General features: G+C 48.2%; 1 protein-coding gene across 1 annotated transcript in view; it reads left to right on the top strand.

The window, feature by feature from the left end:
- The first annotated feature begins 694 nt into the window (after window positions 1–694).
- Window positions 695–12,463, top strand: part of ERCC4 (excision repair cross-complementation group 4) — a 35,542-nt gene continuing 23,773 nt past the window's right edge. The window contains exons 1-4 of the mRNA XM_015405426.1: window positions 695–880; window positions 3,531–3,711; window positions 8,056–8,251; window positions 10,408–10,598. Coding sequence (XP_015260912.1) covers window positions 695–880; window positions 3,531–3,711; window positions 8,056–8,251; window positions 10,408–10,598 — 754 coding nt within the window. The remainder of the gene's footprint in view (window positions 881–3,530; window positions 3,712–8,055; window positions 8,252–10,407; window positions 10,599–12,463) is intronic.

Genomic DNA, 12,463 nt, shown 5'->3' on the forward strand with positions numbered 1-12,463 from the left:
CTTTTTCCTTCCAAAGAGGGTCCAGTGTGGCTTGGCTTACAAAGAGAAAATACTCAAAACACGGATAGGCTCAAACAAGAAAAAATTAAAAAATAAGACAGCCAAATACAGAACGAACCAAGGCCTACAAATTAGTCTCCTCAAAATACTCAAAACACGGATAGGCTCAAACAAGAAAAAATTAAAAAATAAGACAAACAGCCAAATACAGAACGAACCAAGGCCTAAAAATTAGTCTCCTCCAAATTCCCTCCCACTGAGGATGGTAACTTTACGAAGTTCCCTGAAAATCAGCAGGATGGGTGCCTTCCTTATTTGGATGCAGTTGTCTCAAGTGGTGCTCAAACCCTTTACAGTCTGATCTACACTGCAAGGTTGGCGCGATCCGCTCTCTGCCCCCCCCCCCCCCCTCACTTCGCCACCCCGCCCCCCGTGCGAACCTTACACTTTAGTCTCGGAGAAACTTCTGCGCGTGCGCGGAACGTTGAGCCCGAGAATGTGTACACACGCGCGCGCAAGGTCCAAGAGCGAAAGAAAGGCCGGAAAAGGCAGGTTTCCCTTTTTTGCGCATGCGTAGAGCAGCTCACCGCCCTTGACAGCGGTGGAGGCTGAAATCGCGGTGGAGGCGAGCTTACCCATTTTTCTCGCGCATGCGTGTTGGCACCGCCGGTTCTTGACAGCGCCCCTCCTCGTCATGGCGACGTCGCCGTCAGTGTCGCTGGAGCATGAGACTCAAATCTTCCTGGATCTTTTCCACCAGGACGGGCTGGTGATCTGTGCCCGGGGGCTGGGCATTGACCGTCTCCTCCTGCGCTTCCTCCGTCTCTATTGTGTGCCAACCGGCTTGGTCTTGGTTCTGAACACCAGCCCTGCAGAGGAGGTGAGAAGGAGATCGGGAGGGGAGAGGAGGGGAGACCCTGCTCTGAGCTTCTCTCGTTTTTTTGTTTTTTTGTTTGCTTGGAGCCGGGATGTGAAAGAGGGGCTATAAATGAAGTAAGTAAATAAATTAAAAAATAAATTGCAACATTTCTCCTTTCCAACACTCATCATTGCGGGAAGCTTTTTAAAAATGTAAGTATTGTTATTCGTTAAATTGTAGTTCTCTTGTTTTGAAACATTACATGGATCAGTGGTGCATAACTTTTGCTACCAAGTTAGATTCAGGCGGGGTAGCCGAGCAGTAGAACAAAGTCTGAGTCCAGGGGGCACCTTTAAGACCAATGAAGGTTTCATTCACTGTATCTGAGGCAGTGTGCCTGCACACAGAAGCTTATACCATGAGTAAAACCTTGTTGGTCTTTAAAAGTGCCCCACTGGACTCAAACTTTGTTTTACTACCAAGTGTGCAGCTATTTCAAGTGCTGCACAAGTACCACTTGTTGTTCAGTCGCACAGTCGAGTCCGACTCTTTGCGACCCCATGGACCAGCTCCCGCCAGGCCCTCCTGTCTTCCGCCGTCCTCTGAAGTTGGCTCAATTTCATGTTCGTTGCATCTATGACACTGTCTAACCATCTCATCCTTTGCCGTCCCCGTCTTCTTTGACCTTCAATCTTTCCCAGCATCAGGGTCTTCTCCAGTGAGGGCTCCCTTCTCATTTGGTGGCCAAAGTATTTGAGCTTCAGTTTCATTATCTGGCCTTCCAGGGAACAGTCAGGGTTGATTTCTTTTAGGATTGACTGATTTGATCTCCTTGCAGTCCAAGGGACTCTCAAGAGTCTTCTCCAGCACCATAGTTTAAAAGAATCTATTCTTCGGCGCTCGGCCTTCCTTATAGTCCAACTCTCGCAGCCATACATGACTACTGGGAATACCATTGCTTTGACCATGTGGACTTTGGTTGGCAGGGTGATGTCTCTACTTTTTATCATGCTGTTTAGGTTCGCCATCGCTTTCCTCCCAAGGAGCAGGCGTCTTTTAATTTCATGGCTGCAGTCACAGTCTGTGGTGATCTGGGATCCCAGGAACGTGAAGTCTGTCACAACTTCGACGACTTCCCCTTCTATTTTCCAAGGAGTGATGGGGCCGGATGCCATGATCTTAGTTTTTTTGATGTTGAGCTTCAAACCCACTTGAAGCCCACAAGTACCATATTCAGACATAATACAGAACTCTGGACAAAGCAATTTTAGCGAGCTCTGTTTATGACCCATGCATACAATGCACAAATTCCAGGCATCCATTCAGTGATACCCTTGAGATCACATTAAAAGGTAAGGGTTCCCTTGCTCGAAAGCCAGTCGAACACTACTCTAGGGTTGCGGTGCTCATCTCCGTTTCAAAGCCGAAGAGCCAGCGCTGTCCGAAGACGTTTCCGTGGTCATGTGGCCGGCATGACTAAATGCCAAGGCGCACGGAACGCTGTTCCCTTTCCACCGAAGCGGTCCCTATTTATCTACTTGCAATTTCTTGCTTTCGAACTGCTAGGTTGGCAGGAGGAGATCACATTAGCCAACTCCTTAACATGAGACTGGATTACTGTTTGCTGTGTGCCATTCTTTTTTTGGGGGGGGGCTCGATCTTATTCTCATGAATGGTGAGTTGTATAAAGGTATTTTCATGCGTTGAGTATCAGAAGCCACTGCAAGGGGAGAGAAGGTGCTGCCTAAAGTCCTCTCTGCCCCCAGTTGCTCTGGGAAAGCTTGGAACGCTGCTGAAGTGATGTTGCCTTTTATTTGCAAGCCAGAAATAGGGAACTCACTCAGGTTCCTTCTCTCGGGCTCACCAGCAGAGAACGATGTGCTCAGAACAACATCCATTTATTAGCGGGAAATGGAAAGGGAGCACCTGCAGTTTTGATTAACAGAACCCAGCAAAACCCTGTGAGACTAAACCACTTCACAAAAATATCGGTATGCGGGGGGGAGTAGACTGTTCCATTGCATTACAATGCATGCAGTAAGTACCCGACAGCAGAAATTTGTCGCTTGCCCCCTGAAGAATCGTTGTTGAACACGAACATCTGCCTTTGGAACCAAAATGGACAGAAAGGTGAGGTGCAAATGTTCTAACAGCGCAAACTATAGAAATGGATGTTTCCGTTGTTCTCCCCCCCTCGTGGTGCAGTAGGGCTAGAGGCATGTAGGTAGTGATTTTAACTGGTCACAGATGGGGCTGTCTGAGGCTTGCTCACTCTTGGGGGCCTGATTTCATAAGGAGTGTGTGATCCAAAGCCTGTTTACTCAGAAGTCAGTCTTAAATGTTCTCTGGAGTTTTTTTGTTGTTCAGTCGCACAGTCGAGTCCGACTCTCCGCGACCCCATGGACCAGATCCCGCCAGGCCTTCCTGTCTTCCGCCGTCCTCTGAAGTTGGCTCAATTTCATGTTCGTTGCATCGATCACACTGTCTAACCATCTCATCCTTTGCCATCTCTGGAGTTTACACTCTAGTAAATGTGTTTAGGTTCACGAGAGGCCATTGGTGGTTTTTCATTGTAGCTGTTTCACTGCTTGTCTGCCTGTCTTCATGCTGGTTGTTTCTGGGCACATTGGGTTGCATTTGTGTTTATTCTGATTTGTATTCTTTGATTCAGGAGTTCTTTATTGACCAGTTGAGGACATATAACGTGGCTCAACTTCCTCGGCGCATTACAAATGAAATCCCCAGCAACAGCCGATATGAAGTGTACATGCAAGGAGGCATCATATTTGCCACGAGCCGGATCCTCGTGGTGGATTTTCTGACAGGCAGAATTCCTTCTGATCTTATCACTGGTAAGAAGCTTGCCAGCGGATGGCCCAGTGCTAATTTGGGATGCTTTCTGTCTGAGAAATCCGACAGTTGCCCCTTCTGTGCGAGCTCATCCACACTGCACGCAGGCTTCCTTTGTATTCTACTCTTCAGCCCAAAGGACTCGCAGGAGTTAACATTCCGTCTCTGGTACAACTTTAGGTTAAAATTCCATACGGGTGTACCGAGGTGCACGGTGCTCTTGGCAGACTGCAACTGCAAGAAAGCAACTGGAGAGAGAAGTAGGGCAGAGGTGCAGCGGAGATGTTCCCGTCTGTTTCCTGGGCGCTCTCTAACATCTCCATCCGTGGCTGCATATCACCCAACGATTACGGCAGTAATTGTTTTATGTACTGATATTGTCATACTGCTGCCCCTTGTACTTTTCTATCACCCACCGATGGCACTGTACCCTGATGAGGGTGGTTAAAAAAATAAAAATAAAGGTAGCCTCATTGGTCTGCAGCAAAACCCAGAAACAGAAACTATTTAATATCCCATTGCTTGACCCCAGCCTCCGTCTGGCCCGAAGTCACGGTCGGCTGAGCCAGTACTTGGTAGTGAGGGGGGATTAGGTCAGTGCCGGGATCCTGCTGGTTTCTCTTGATCTCCAGAAGAGACGAGCCAGTCTCCTAACAGCTGAGCCCTTTTTAGTTATAAAGGCGGCCCAGCCAGCTTTGCGGGAGCCCTGAGACTCCCCTTCCACTTGTGGAAGGCAAGACACCTGTGGGCCGGCAGGAGCTAATTTGCAAGCGCCCAGTCCTGGATGCTGTTGCCTAGCCCCACCTCTTGAGCAAAAGACTGGTCTTGGGCTGCCCCTGGCGCCCCACCCCAAACCCTCTGATCAGCTGCGAGGGGGGCAGGGCTTACAGCTGCCGTCTCAGTGCAGCTTTTCCCACCTCCCAGTCCCCCTACTGCCCACGTGCTGCAAGGTGGGTGGAGGCCGGAAGACATTCACTAGCCCTTCTTGGCTCCCAGCCTGATGCTCAGCTGCAAAATGTGTGGAGGTTTTAAGAGCCTGTGTGTTGTGGTGCAACCTGGTGATGTGGCCGGTGTCTCGCAGGGGCTCCAGAGGGGCACGCTGCCTGTCCGTCCATCCTCCAGCCCCCAGCCAGGTGGAGGGCAGGGCCCTAGCAGGGACCTTAGCAGCTGCCCTGGGTGAGGGGGGCATACTATCCCCCCCCCAGAGGAACTGGCAGTAAGGGGGGCCACCACCAATGTTCCCTCTAAGCTGTGGAATCTTGTGAGCAAAAATCCTACTTTGTAAGCTACCGGCATTAAAGTTGTGGGCAAGCGATTTGGCTGCTGCATCAATGAGTCTGCTCCGGAGCCGTCCTTCCTGAGCTCAGAACAAAAATCTGTGAGCTGGAGGCTAAAAAACTGTGAGCTCGCTCACACTCACTCAGCTTAGAGGGAACACTGGCCAGTGGCCACCACTGTTGCCTCCTGACGGGACGTTTGTCAAAACCAATGTTATAAATGGACGACAGGAATGTTGTGGCTGTTTGGTCTGGATTGCCACTAGAGGCCACTGTGACACAAGGCCCAAATGGAACATTCACTTGAGGAAGGGCCACAGTAATGGTAGAGCCCTGCATTGTTTCTGGGTTGTGTGTGGGTCGTGCCTGCTCCTCTTGGTGTGACACTTCTTTAAAAGCCCGTTCACGGGGAGGGCGGGGTAAAAATGCAATAAATAAATAAAATAATAAAAAACTCCTACTCAACTGCGATGCTGTTGTCCGGGAGTTACCCAGTAGGCAAGCTTAGCCGGGATGGTCTTTAAAATCAGCATTATGCCCTGAAGTCTCTTATATCTATTTTCTTTTATATCCAAATGTGTAAAGGTGTATTCCATGTATTTTCTGACAGCTGGCTGCTTCGGATGTATTTATTTGCTTATTTTATTTCTCACTGAGTCTTAGTGAGGAGGGAGCAGGAAGAGGTGTCTTAAAATGCTGAAAAAGCATCAGAAATGGCAGCCACTGAAAGATAAAGCAGGGGAAAGCACCTGTTTTAAAAACACAGGAAAGCAGTAAAACCAGTGCATAAAAATGAGGTGTAATTGTGGGAGGGGGAATCCGCAAAATGCCTGAGCAAATGCAAACATTTTTGTCTGGTGCCTAAAACTAGGTGCCAGATGTGCTTCTGTGGTGAGAATATTTCACAGTCAAGGCAACCAAGGCTGAATAGCTCAGTGGAACCTCCAGGTTCAGAGTTGGGCTGCCCCTGGCGCCCCACCCCAAACCCTCTGATCAGCTGCGAGGGGGGCAGGGCTTACAGCTGCCGTCTCAGTGCGGCTTTTCCCACCTCCCAGTCCCCCCACTGCCCACGGGCTGCAAGGTGGGCGGAGGCCGGAAGACGTCCACTAGCCCTTCTTGGCTCCCAGTCTGATGCTCAGCTGCAAAGCGTGCGGAGGTTTTAAGGGCCTGTGTGTTGTGGTGCAACCTGGTGATGTGGCCGGTGTCTCGCAGGCCTGGCAGCCCCAGGGGCTCCAGAGGGGCACGCTGCCTGTCCGTCCATCCTCCAGCCCCCAGCCAGGTGGAGGGCAGGGCCCTAGCAGGGACCTTAGCAGCTGCCCTGGGTGAGGGGGGCATACTATCCCCCCCCCAGAGGAACTGGCAGTCAGGGGGGCCACCATCAATGTTCCCTCTAAGCTGTGGAATCTTGTGAGCAAAAATCCTACTTTGTAAGCTACCGGCATTAAAGTTGTGGGCAAGCGATTTGGCTGCTGCATCAATGAGTCTGCTCCGGAGCCGTCCTTCCTGAGCTCAGAACAAAAATCTGTGAGCTGGAGGCTAAAAAACTGTGAGCTCGCTCACACTCACTCAGCTTAGAGGGAACACTGGCCACCACTGTTGCCTCCTGACGGGACGTTTGTCAAAACCAATGTTATAAATGGACGACAGGAATGTTGTGGCTGTTTGGTCTGGATTGCCACTAGAGGCCACTGTGACACAAGGCCCAAATGGAACATTCACTTGAGGAAGGGCCACAGTAATGGTAGAGCCCTGCATTGTTTCTGGGTTGTGTGTGGGTCGTGCCTGCTCCTCTTGGTGTGACACTTCTTTAAAAGCCCGTTCACGGGGAGGGCGGGGTAAAAATGCAATAAATAAATAAAATAATAAAAAACTCCTACTCAACTGCGATGCTGTTGTCCGGGAGTTACCCAGTAGGCAAGCTTAGCCGGGATGGTCTTTAAAATCAGCATTATGCCCTGAAGTCTCTTATATCTATTTTCTTTTATATCCAAATGTGTAAAGGTGTATTCCATGTATTTTCTGACAGCTGGCTGCTTCGGATGTATTTATTTGCTTATTTTATTTCTCACTGAGTCTTAGTGAGGAGGGAGCAGGAAGAGGTGTCTTAAAATGCTGAAAAAGCATCAGAAATGGCAGCCACTGAAAGATAAAGCAGGGGAAAGCACCTGTTTTAAAAACACAGGAAAGCAGTAAAACCAGTGCATAAAAATGAGGTGTAATTGTGGGAGGGGGAATCCGCAAAATGCCTGAGCAAATGCAAACATTTTTGTCTGGTGCCTAAAACTAGGTGCCAGATGTGCTTCTGTGGTGAGAATATTTCACAGTCAAGGCAACCAAGGCTGAATAGCTCAGTGGAACCTCCAGGTTCAGAGGCAGTGTACCTCTGAATACTGGTTGCTGGGTCCCAACCAACCAGGGAGGCCATTGCACTCATGCCCAATGCTCCCTCTAAGCTATGGAGTCTTGTGAGCAAAAATTCTGCTTTGGGAGCTACCGGCATTAAAGTTGTGAGCGAGCGATTGGGCTGCTGCATCAATCAGTTTGCCCTGGAGCCATCCTTCCCGAGCTGAGACAAAAATGTGTGAGCCAGAGGCTAAAAATCTGTGAGCTGGCTCACACTGACTCAGCTTAGAGGGAACACTGCTCATGCCATGCTTTTATGGACTTCTGGACATCTCTAATTCTCAGAAGGACTGGCTGGACTAATAGACCTTGGGTTTAATCCTGCAGGTCTTCTTTGATGCTCTGACCACATCTCGGAAAGAAGTTCTCTTTATAAATAAATGTTGTTTGGAGTCTCCTGCCATTTCCCCTTTCAGATTCAATTAATGTGTCTAAAATTGTGGCAGCATTTCACTGGCACAATTTGGTAGGCAGGGAAGAAAGAAAGCCGTTAGCCCACCTGCCCGATTCCATGATTGAAGGAATGCCTTGATTTGCCCAGCTTTTTAACTTGCAAAACATGTTTAACTCTTAGAGTATGCCTCAGAAGATGATGGGCTCTATGCCATATCTCTTTGTTTCTTCTGCGACCCTGATTATTCTGTGTCCCGTTCCATGTCTTTCCAGGCATCATTGTGTACAAAGCCCACCGGATCATCGAGTCTTGCCAAGAGGCCTTTATCTTGCGGCTCTATCGGCAGAAAAACAAGGAAGGGTTCATCAAAGCCTTCTCCGACAATGCTGTTTCCTTTAACACTGGGTTTTGTCACGTGGAAAGAGCGATGAGGAATCTCTTTGTCAGGAAGCTTTACCTGTGGCCAAGGTGAGCCATGCCCTTTGGCACTTCGAACAAGTTAATTAAGCACACGAACACATGAAGCTGACTTCTACTGAATCAAACCGTCGGTCCATCACAATCAGCATCGTCTACTCAGACGGGCAGTGGCTCTCCAGGGTCTCAGGCAGAGGTTTTCCCACATCACCGACTACCTGATCCATTGGACTGGAGATGCCGGCGATTGAACCTGGGACCCTCTGCGTGCCAAGCAGATGTCCCAGTGCTGAGCCATGGTCCCTCCTTAATTAAATTAGATCTGCAGAGGATGCGTCGTAGCTTTGCCAGGCGCATGCAGAACTTCCCCAATCAGAGGCAGTATACCTGGGACTGGCAGATGCTGAGAACCAAGAACATTAGATGACAATGAATGTGTCTCAAGTAAACGCAGAGCTCTTTTTGTAGGAAAAGCCCAGCAGGAACTCATTAGCATAATAGGCCACGCCCAACAGCAGGAACTCATTAGCATATTGGGCCACACCCCTGACAGCACAGCTCATTACCACATTAGGCCGCACCCACATGTTACCAGAAGTGTGGCCATCCAGCCACACCCACCTTTTGCTTGTTATTCTGTTTACCTTGTTTGCTGTCAAAACCCAGGGCCTTTTTTGGTAGCAGGAACTCCTTTGCATGTTAGGCCACACACACCTAATGTAGCCAATCCTAATGGGTTTCTGCTGTTGGGTGGGGCCTGTTATGCTAATGAGTTCCTGCTGGGCGTGGCCAACTTGGGAGCCAGCCAGAACTCCGTTCCTGTGCGTTCCTGCCCCAAAATAGCCCTGAGTAAACGTAATGTTAGCACTGAGTTTGCTGGGGAAACGTAGGCGAACTGAAAGTGATTTGTTGTTGTTTTACTGTCCCCTGCTGTGCAAGTTTGCCATTGAGAGTTGGCATTAAAATAATTTAAATAATAAAGTTTTGGTCAGACATACAATCTTCTGTTCCCCAGCCATTCAAATGGAGCTCAGGGAAAATCCATTCAGATTTGCTGGTGAAGCAACGTTGTGCAGTAGCAATCAGCGTTCCCCCTAAGCTGAGTTAGTGTGAGCTAGCTCACAGGTTTTTAGCCTCCGGATCACGCATTTTTGTTTTAGCTCAGGGAGGATGGCTCCAGAGCACACTGATTTAAGCAGTAGCCAAATCGCTCACTTACGGCTGTAATGCCAGTAGCTCACAAAGTAGAATTCTTGCTCACAAGACTCCACAGCTTAGAGGGAGCATTGGTGCCAATTGGCTGGCCCTTCTGTCAGTTATGAAGCCATCTTCCCGCCCTCCTGAGAACAGTTTTTCAAGTGGGGGGGAAAAACTAGGTTTATTATGTTTTTTTAAAAAATCATTTGATAAAATCTGATCAGGAGGTTGGGCACCAAACCATACTGAAGGGGCAAGGCAAACAACATGTGATTTGGAAGTTTTCTGTGCACCGTTTGAAGAGTGCAGGTGAGGGAAAGCAGTGGCCTCGGGTACTATGCTGTTCTGTGCAGTCTCTTTTTGCATATGCCATGCTGAGCCGGAAAGAGCATCTCTTGTGCTCATTCCTTTGTTTTGGATTAGCAGAGCATTTCTAGCTTTGTGCTCTGTGGCCAGTGAGACCTGGAACTTTCATTACTGGGGAACATCCCATATAAATGGGGCATTGCAGATAGTTCAGGAGACATCTTTGAACACAAACTACACTCCCTTCATTGGATGGGGCTGTTATACTGCTATCCCACAAAGCCCCTTAGCGGGTCGATGCTTTCTGGCTGTCAAAGTCAACTGCCTGACAGATGTTCTCTGATCTATCTAGCCCTTTTTATTCTGCACATCCTCCTAGGAACTCAGGGCTATCTAAACGATTCTCCCTTTCCCTTTTTATCCTCACAACAGCCCTGCAAGGTAGGATAGGTTAACTGAATCACAGCAAGCTGTGTGACTAGTCCAGCATTGCCTCAGAATTCCACGCTGTCCTTGTGGGGTCGCGCTGTTTTGAGAGCTGTTCTGCTTTTATCAATGCAAGGTGATAGAAAGGCGGCATCTTCATAGAAATAAGGCTGCCTTTTTGCAGTTTGTTGAAAAGGAGACCCCCCTGGCCGTGTGGATTTATGCACAGCATCTTAAAAGCGCTCCATAATGTCTCTCTCCCACTGCCCTCACCCCAGGTTTCATGTTGCAGTGCACTCCTTTTTAGAGCAACACAAGCCAGAAGTGGTGGAATTACATGTGAACATGACCCCAGCCATGCGCGCCATCCAGAGTTCAATACTGGACATCCTGAATGCTTGTTTGAAAGAATTAAAGCATTGTAACCCTGCCCTGGAAGTGGAGGATCTATCACTGGAAAATGCCATTGGCAAGTCTTTTGACAAGGTAAATCACACGTTACCTTAACTGATTCGTCCTATGGGTTTCAGCAGATTTCAGGAATTATGAAAGAAGCATTCTTGACTGGTTTTTGGAGAACTGTGCATAGAATCATAGGATGTTAGAGTTGGAAGGGACCTTGCAGGTCATCTAGTCCAACCCCCTGCACTCTGCAGGAGCATCGCTGAAAGATAGCCCTACAACATACCCGAAAGGGGGTCCTACAGCCTCCGCTTGAAAAACATCCAGCGAAGGAGCATCCACCACCTCCCGAGGCAGACTGTTCCACTGCTCAACCACTCTTACAGTTAGGAAGTTTCTCCTGATATTTAGCCGGTATCGACTCCCTTGTAATTTCTACCCATTAGATCTAGTCTTGCAATCCGGAGCAAGAGAGAATAGATCTGCTCCCTCTTCTACATGACAGCCCTTCAAATACTTGAAAACTGCAATCATGTCCCCTCTAAGCCTTCTCTTTCCCAGGCTAAACATACCCAACTCTTTCAGCCTTTCCTCATAAGACTTGGATTCCAACCCCCTCACCATCCTGGTTGCCCTCTTCTGGACACGCTGGAGCTTGTCAACATCCTTCCTAAAATGTGGTGCCCAAAACTGGACACAGGACTCCAGGTGAGGCCTGACCATAGCAGAATAGAGCGGAACTACCACCTCCCTTGATCTGGACACAAGGCTTCTGTTAATGCATCCGAAGATTGCATTAGCTTTCTTCACAGCCACATCGCACTGCAGGCTCATGTTTAGCTTGTGATCAACCAGAACACCCAGATCCCTTTCACATGTGCTGCTGTCAAGTCCCTCCCATATACTTAATAGGTATTTATACTCCACTTTTCTTTGCACTTTTCTTCTCCATTTCATCCTTACAACGCAACCCGGTGAGATAAGTTAAGTCAAGGGCGAGTAAGTGGCCCAGCAGACTATTCATGGCAGAGGGGAGATTTGAACCTGGGTCTCCCAGATCCTAGTTTTCAAGAAAGGGAGAAAGGAGGATCCAGGTAACTAGCAGCCCGTCAGCTTGATGTCTATACCTGGGAAGGTTTTAGAACAAATAATCAAACAGACTGTCCTTGAGCATTTAGAAAGGACAGCTGTGATTACTAAGAGCCAGCATGGGTTTCTCAAGAACAAGTCATGTCAGACTAACCTTATCTCTTTTTTTGAGAAAGTTATTGCTTTGCTGGATCGGGGTAATGCTGTAGACATAGTTTATCTTGATTTCAGTAAGGCTTTGATAAGGTTCCACGTAATCTTGTTGTCAAATTGGTACGATCTGGTTTGGATCCTGTGACTGTTCGGTGGATCTGTAACTGGTTGACAGATCGCACCCAAAGAGTGCTTGTGAAGGGTTCCTCATCATCTTGGAGAGGAGTGACAAGTGGAGTGCCTCAAGAATCTGTCCTGGGACCTGTTTTGTTCAACATCTTTATCAATGATTTGGATAAAGGAATAGAGGGAATGCTTATTAAATTTGCAGATGATACTAAATTGGGAGGGGTAGCAAATATGGTAGAGGACAGAGTCAGGATACAGGATCATCTTGACAGGCTGGAAAACTGGGCTAAAACAATATGAATTTCAATGTAAAGTTCTGCATTTAGGTAGGAAAAATCAAAAGCAGAATTATAGGATGGGGGAGACTTGTCTTGGCAGTAGTATGTGCGAAAAAACAAATATGGTAGAGGACAGAGTCAGGATACAGGATCATCTTGACAGGCTGGAAAACTGGGCTAAAACAATATGAATTTCAATGTAAAGTTCTGCATTTAGGTAGGAAAAATCAAAAGCAGAATTATAGGATGGGGGAGACTTGTCTTGGCAGTAGTATGTGCGAAA

This window comes from Gekko japonicus, unplaced genomic scaffold (assembly GCF_001447785.1).
Source record: "Gekko japonicus isolate JY-2015 unplaced genomic scaffold, Gekko_japonicus_V1.1 scaffold1527, whole genome shotgun sequence".
In the NCBI taxonomy this organism is placed as follows: domain Eukaryota; kingdom Metazoa; phylum Chordata; class Lepidosauria; order Squamata; family Gekkonidae; genus Gekko; species Gekko japonicus.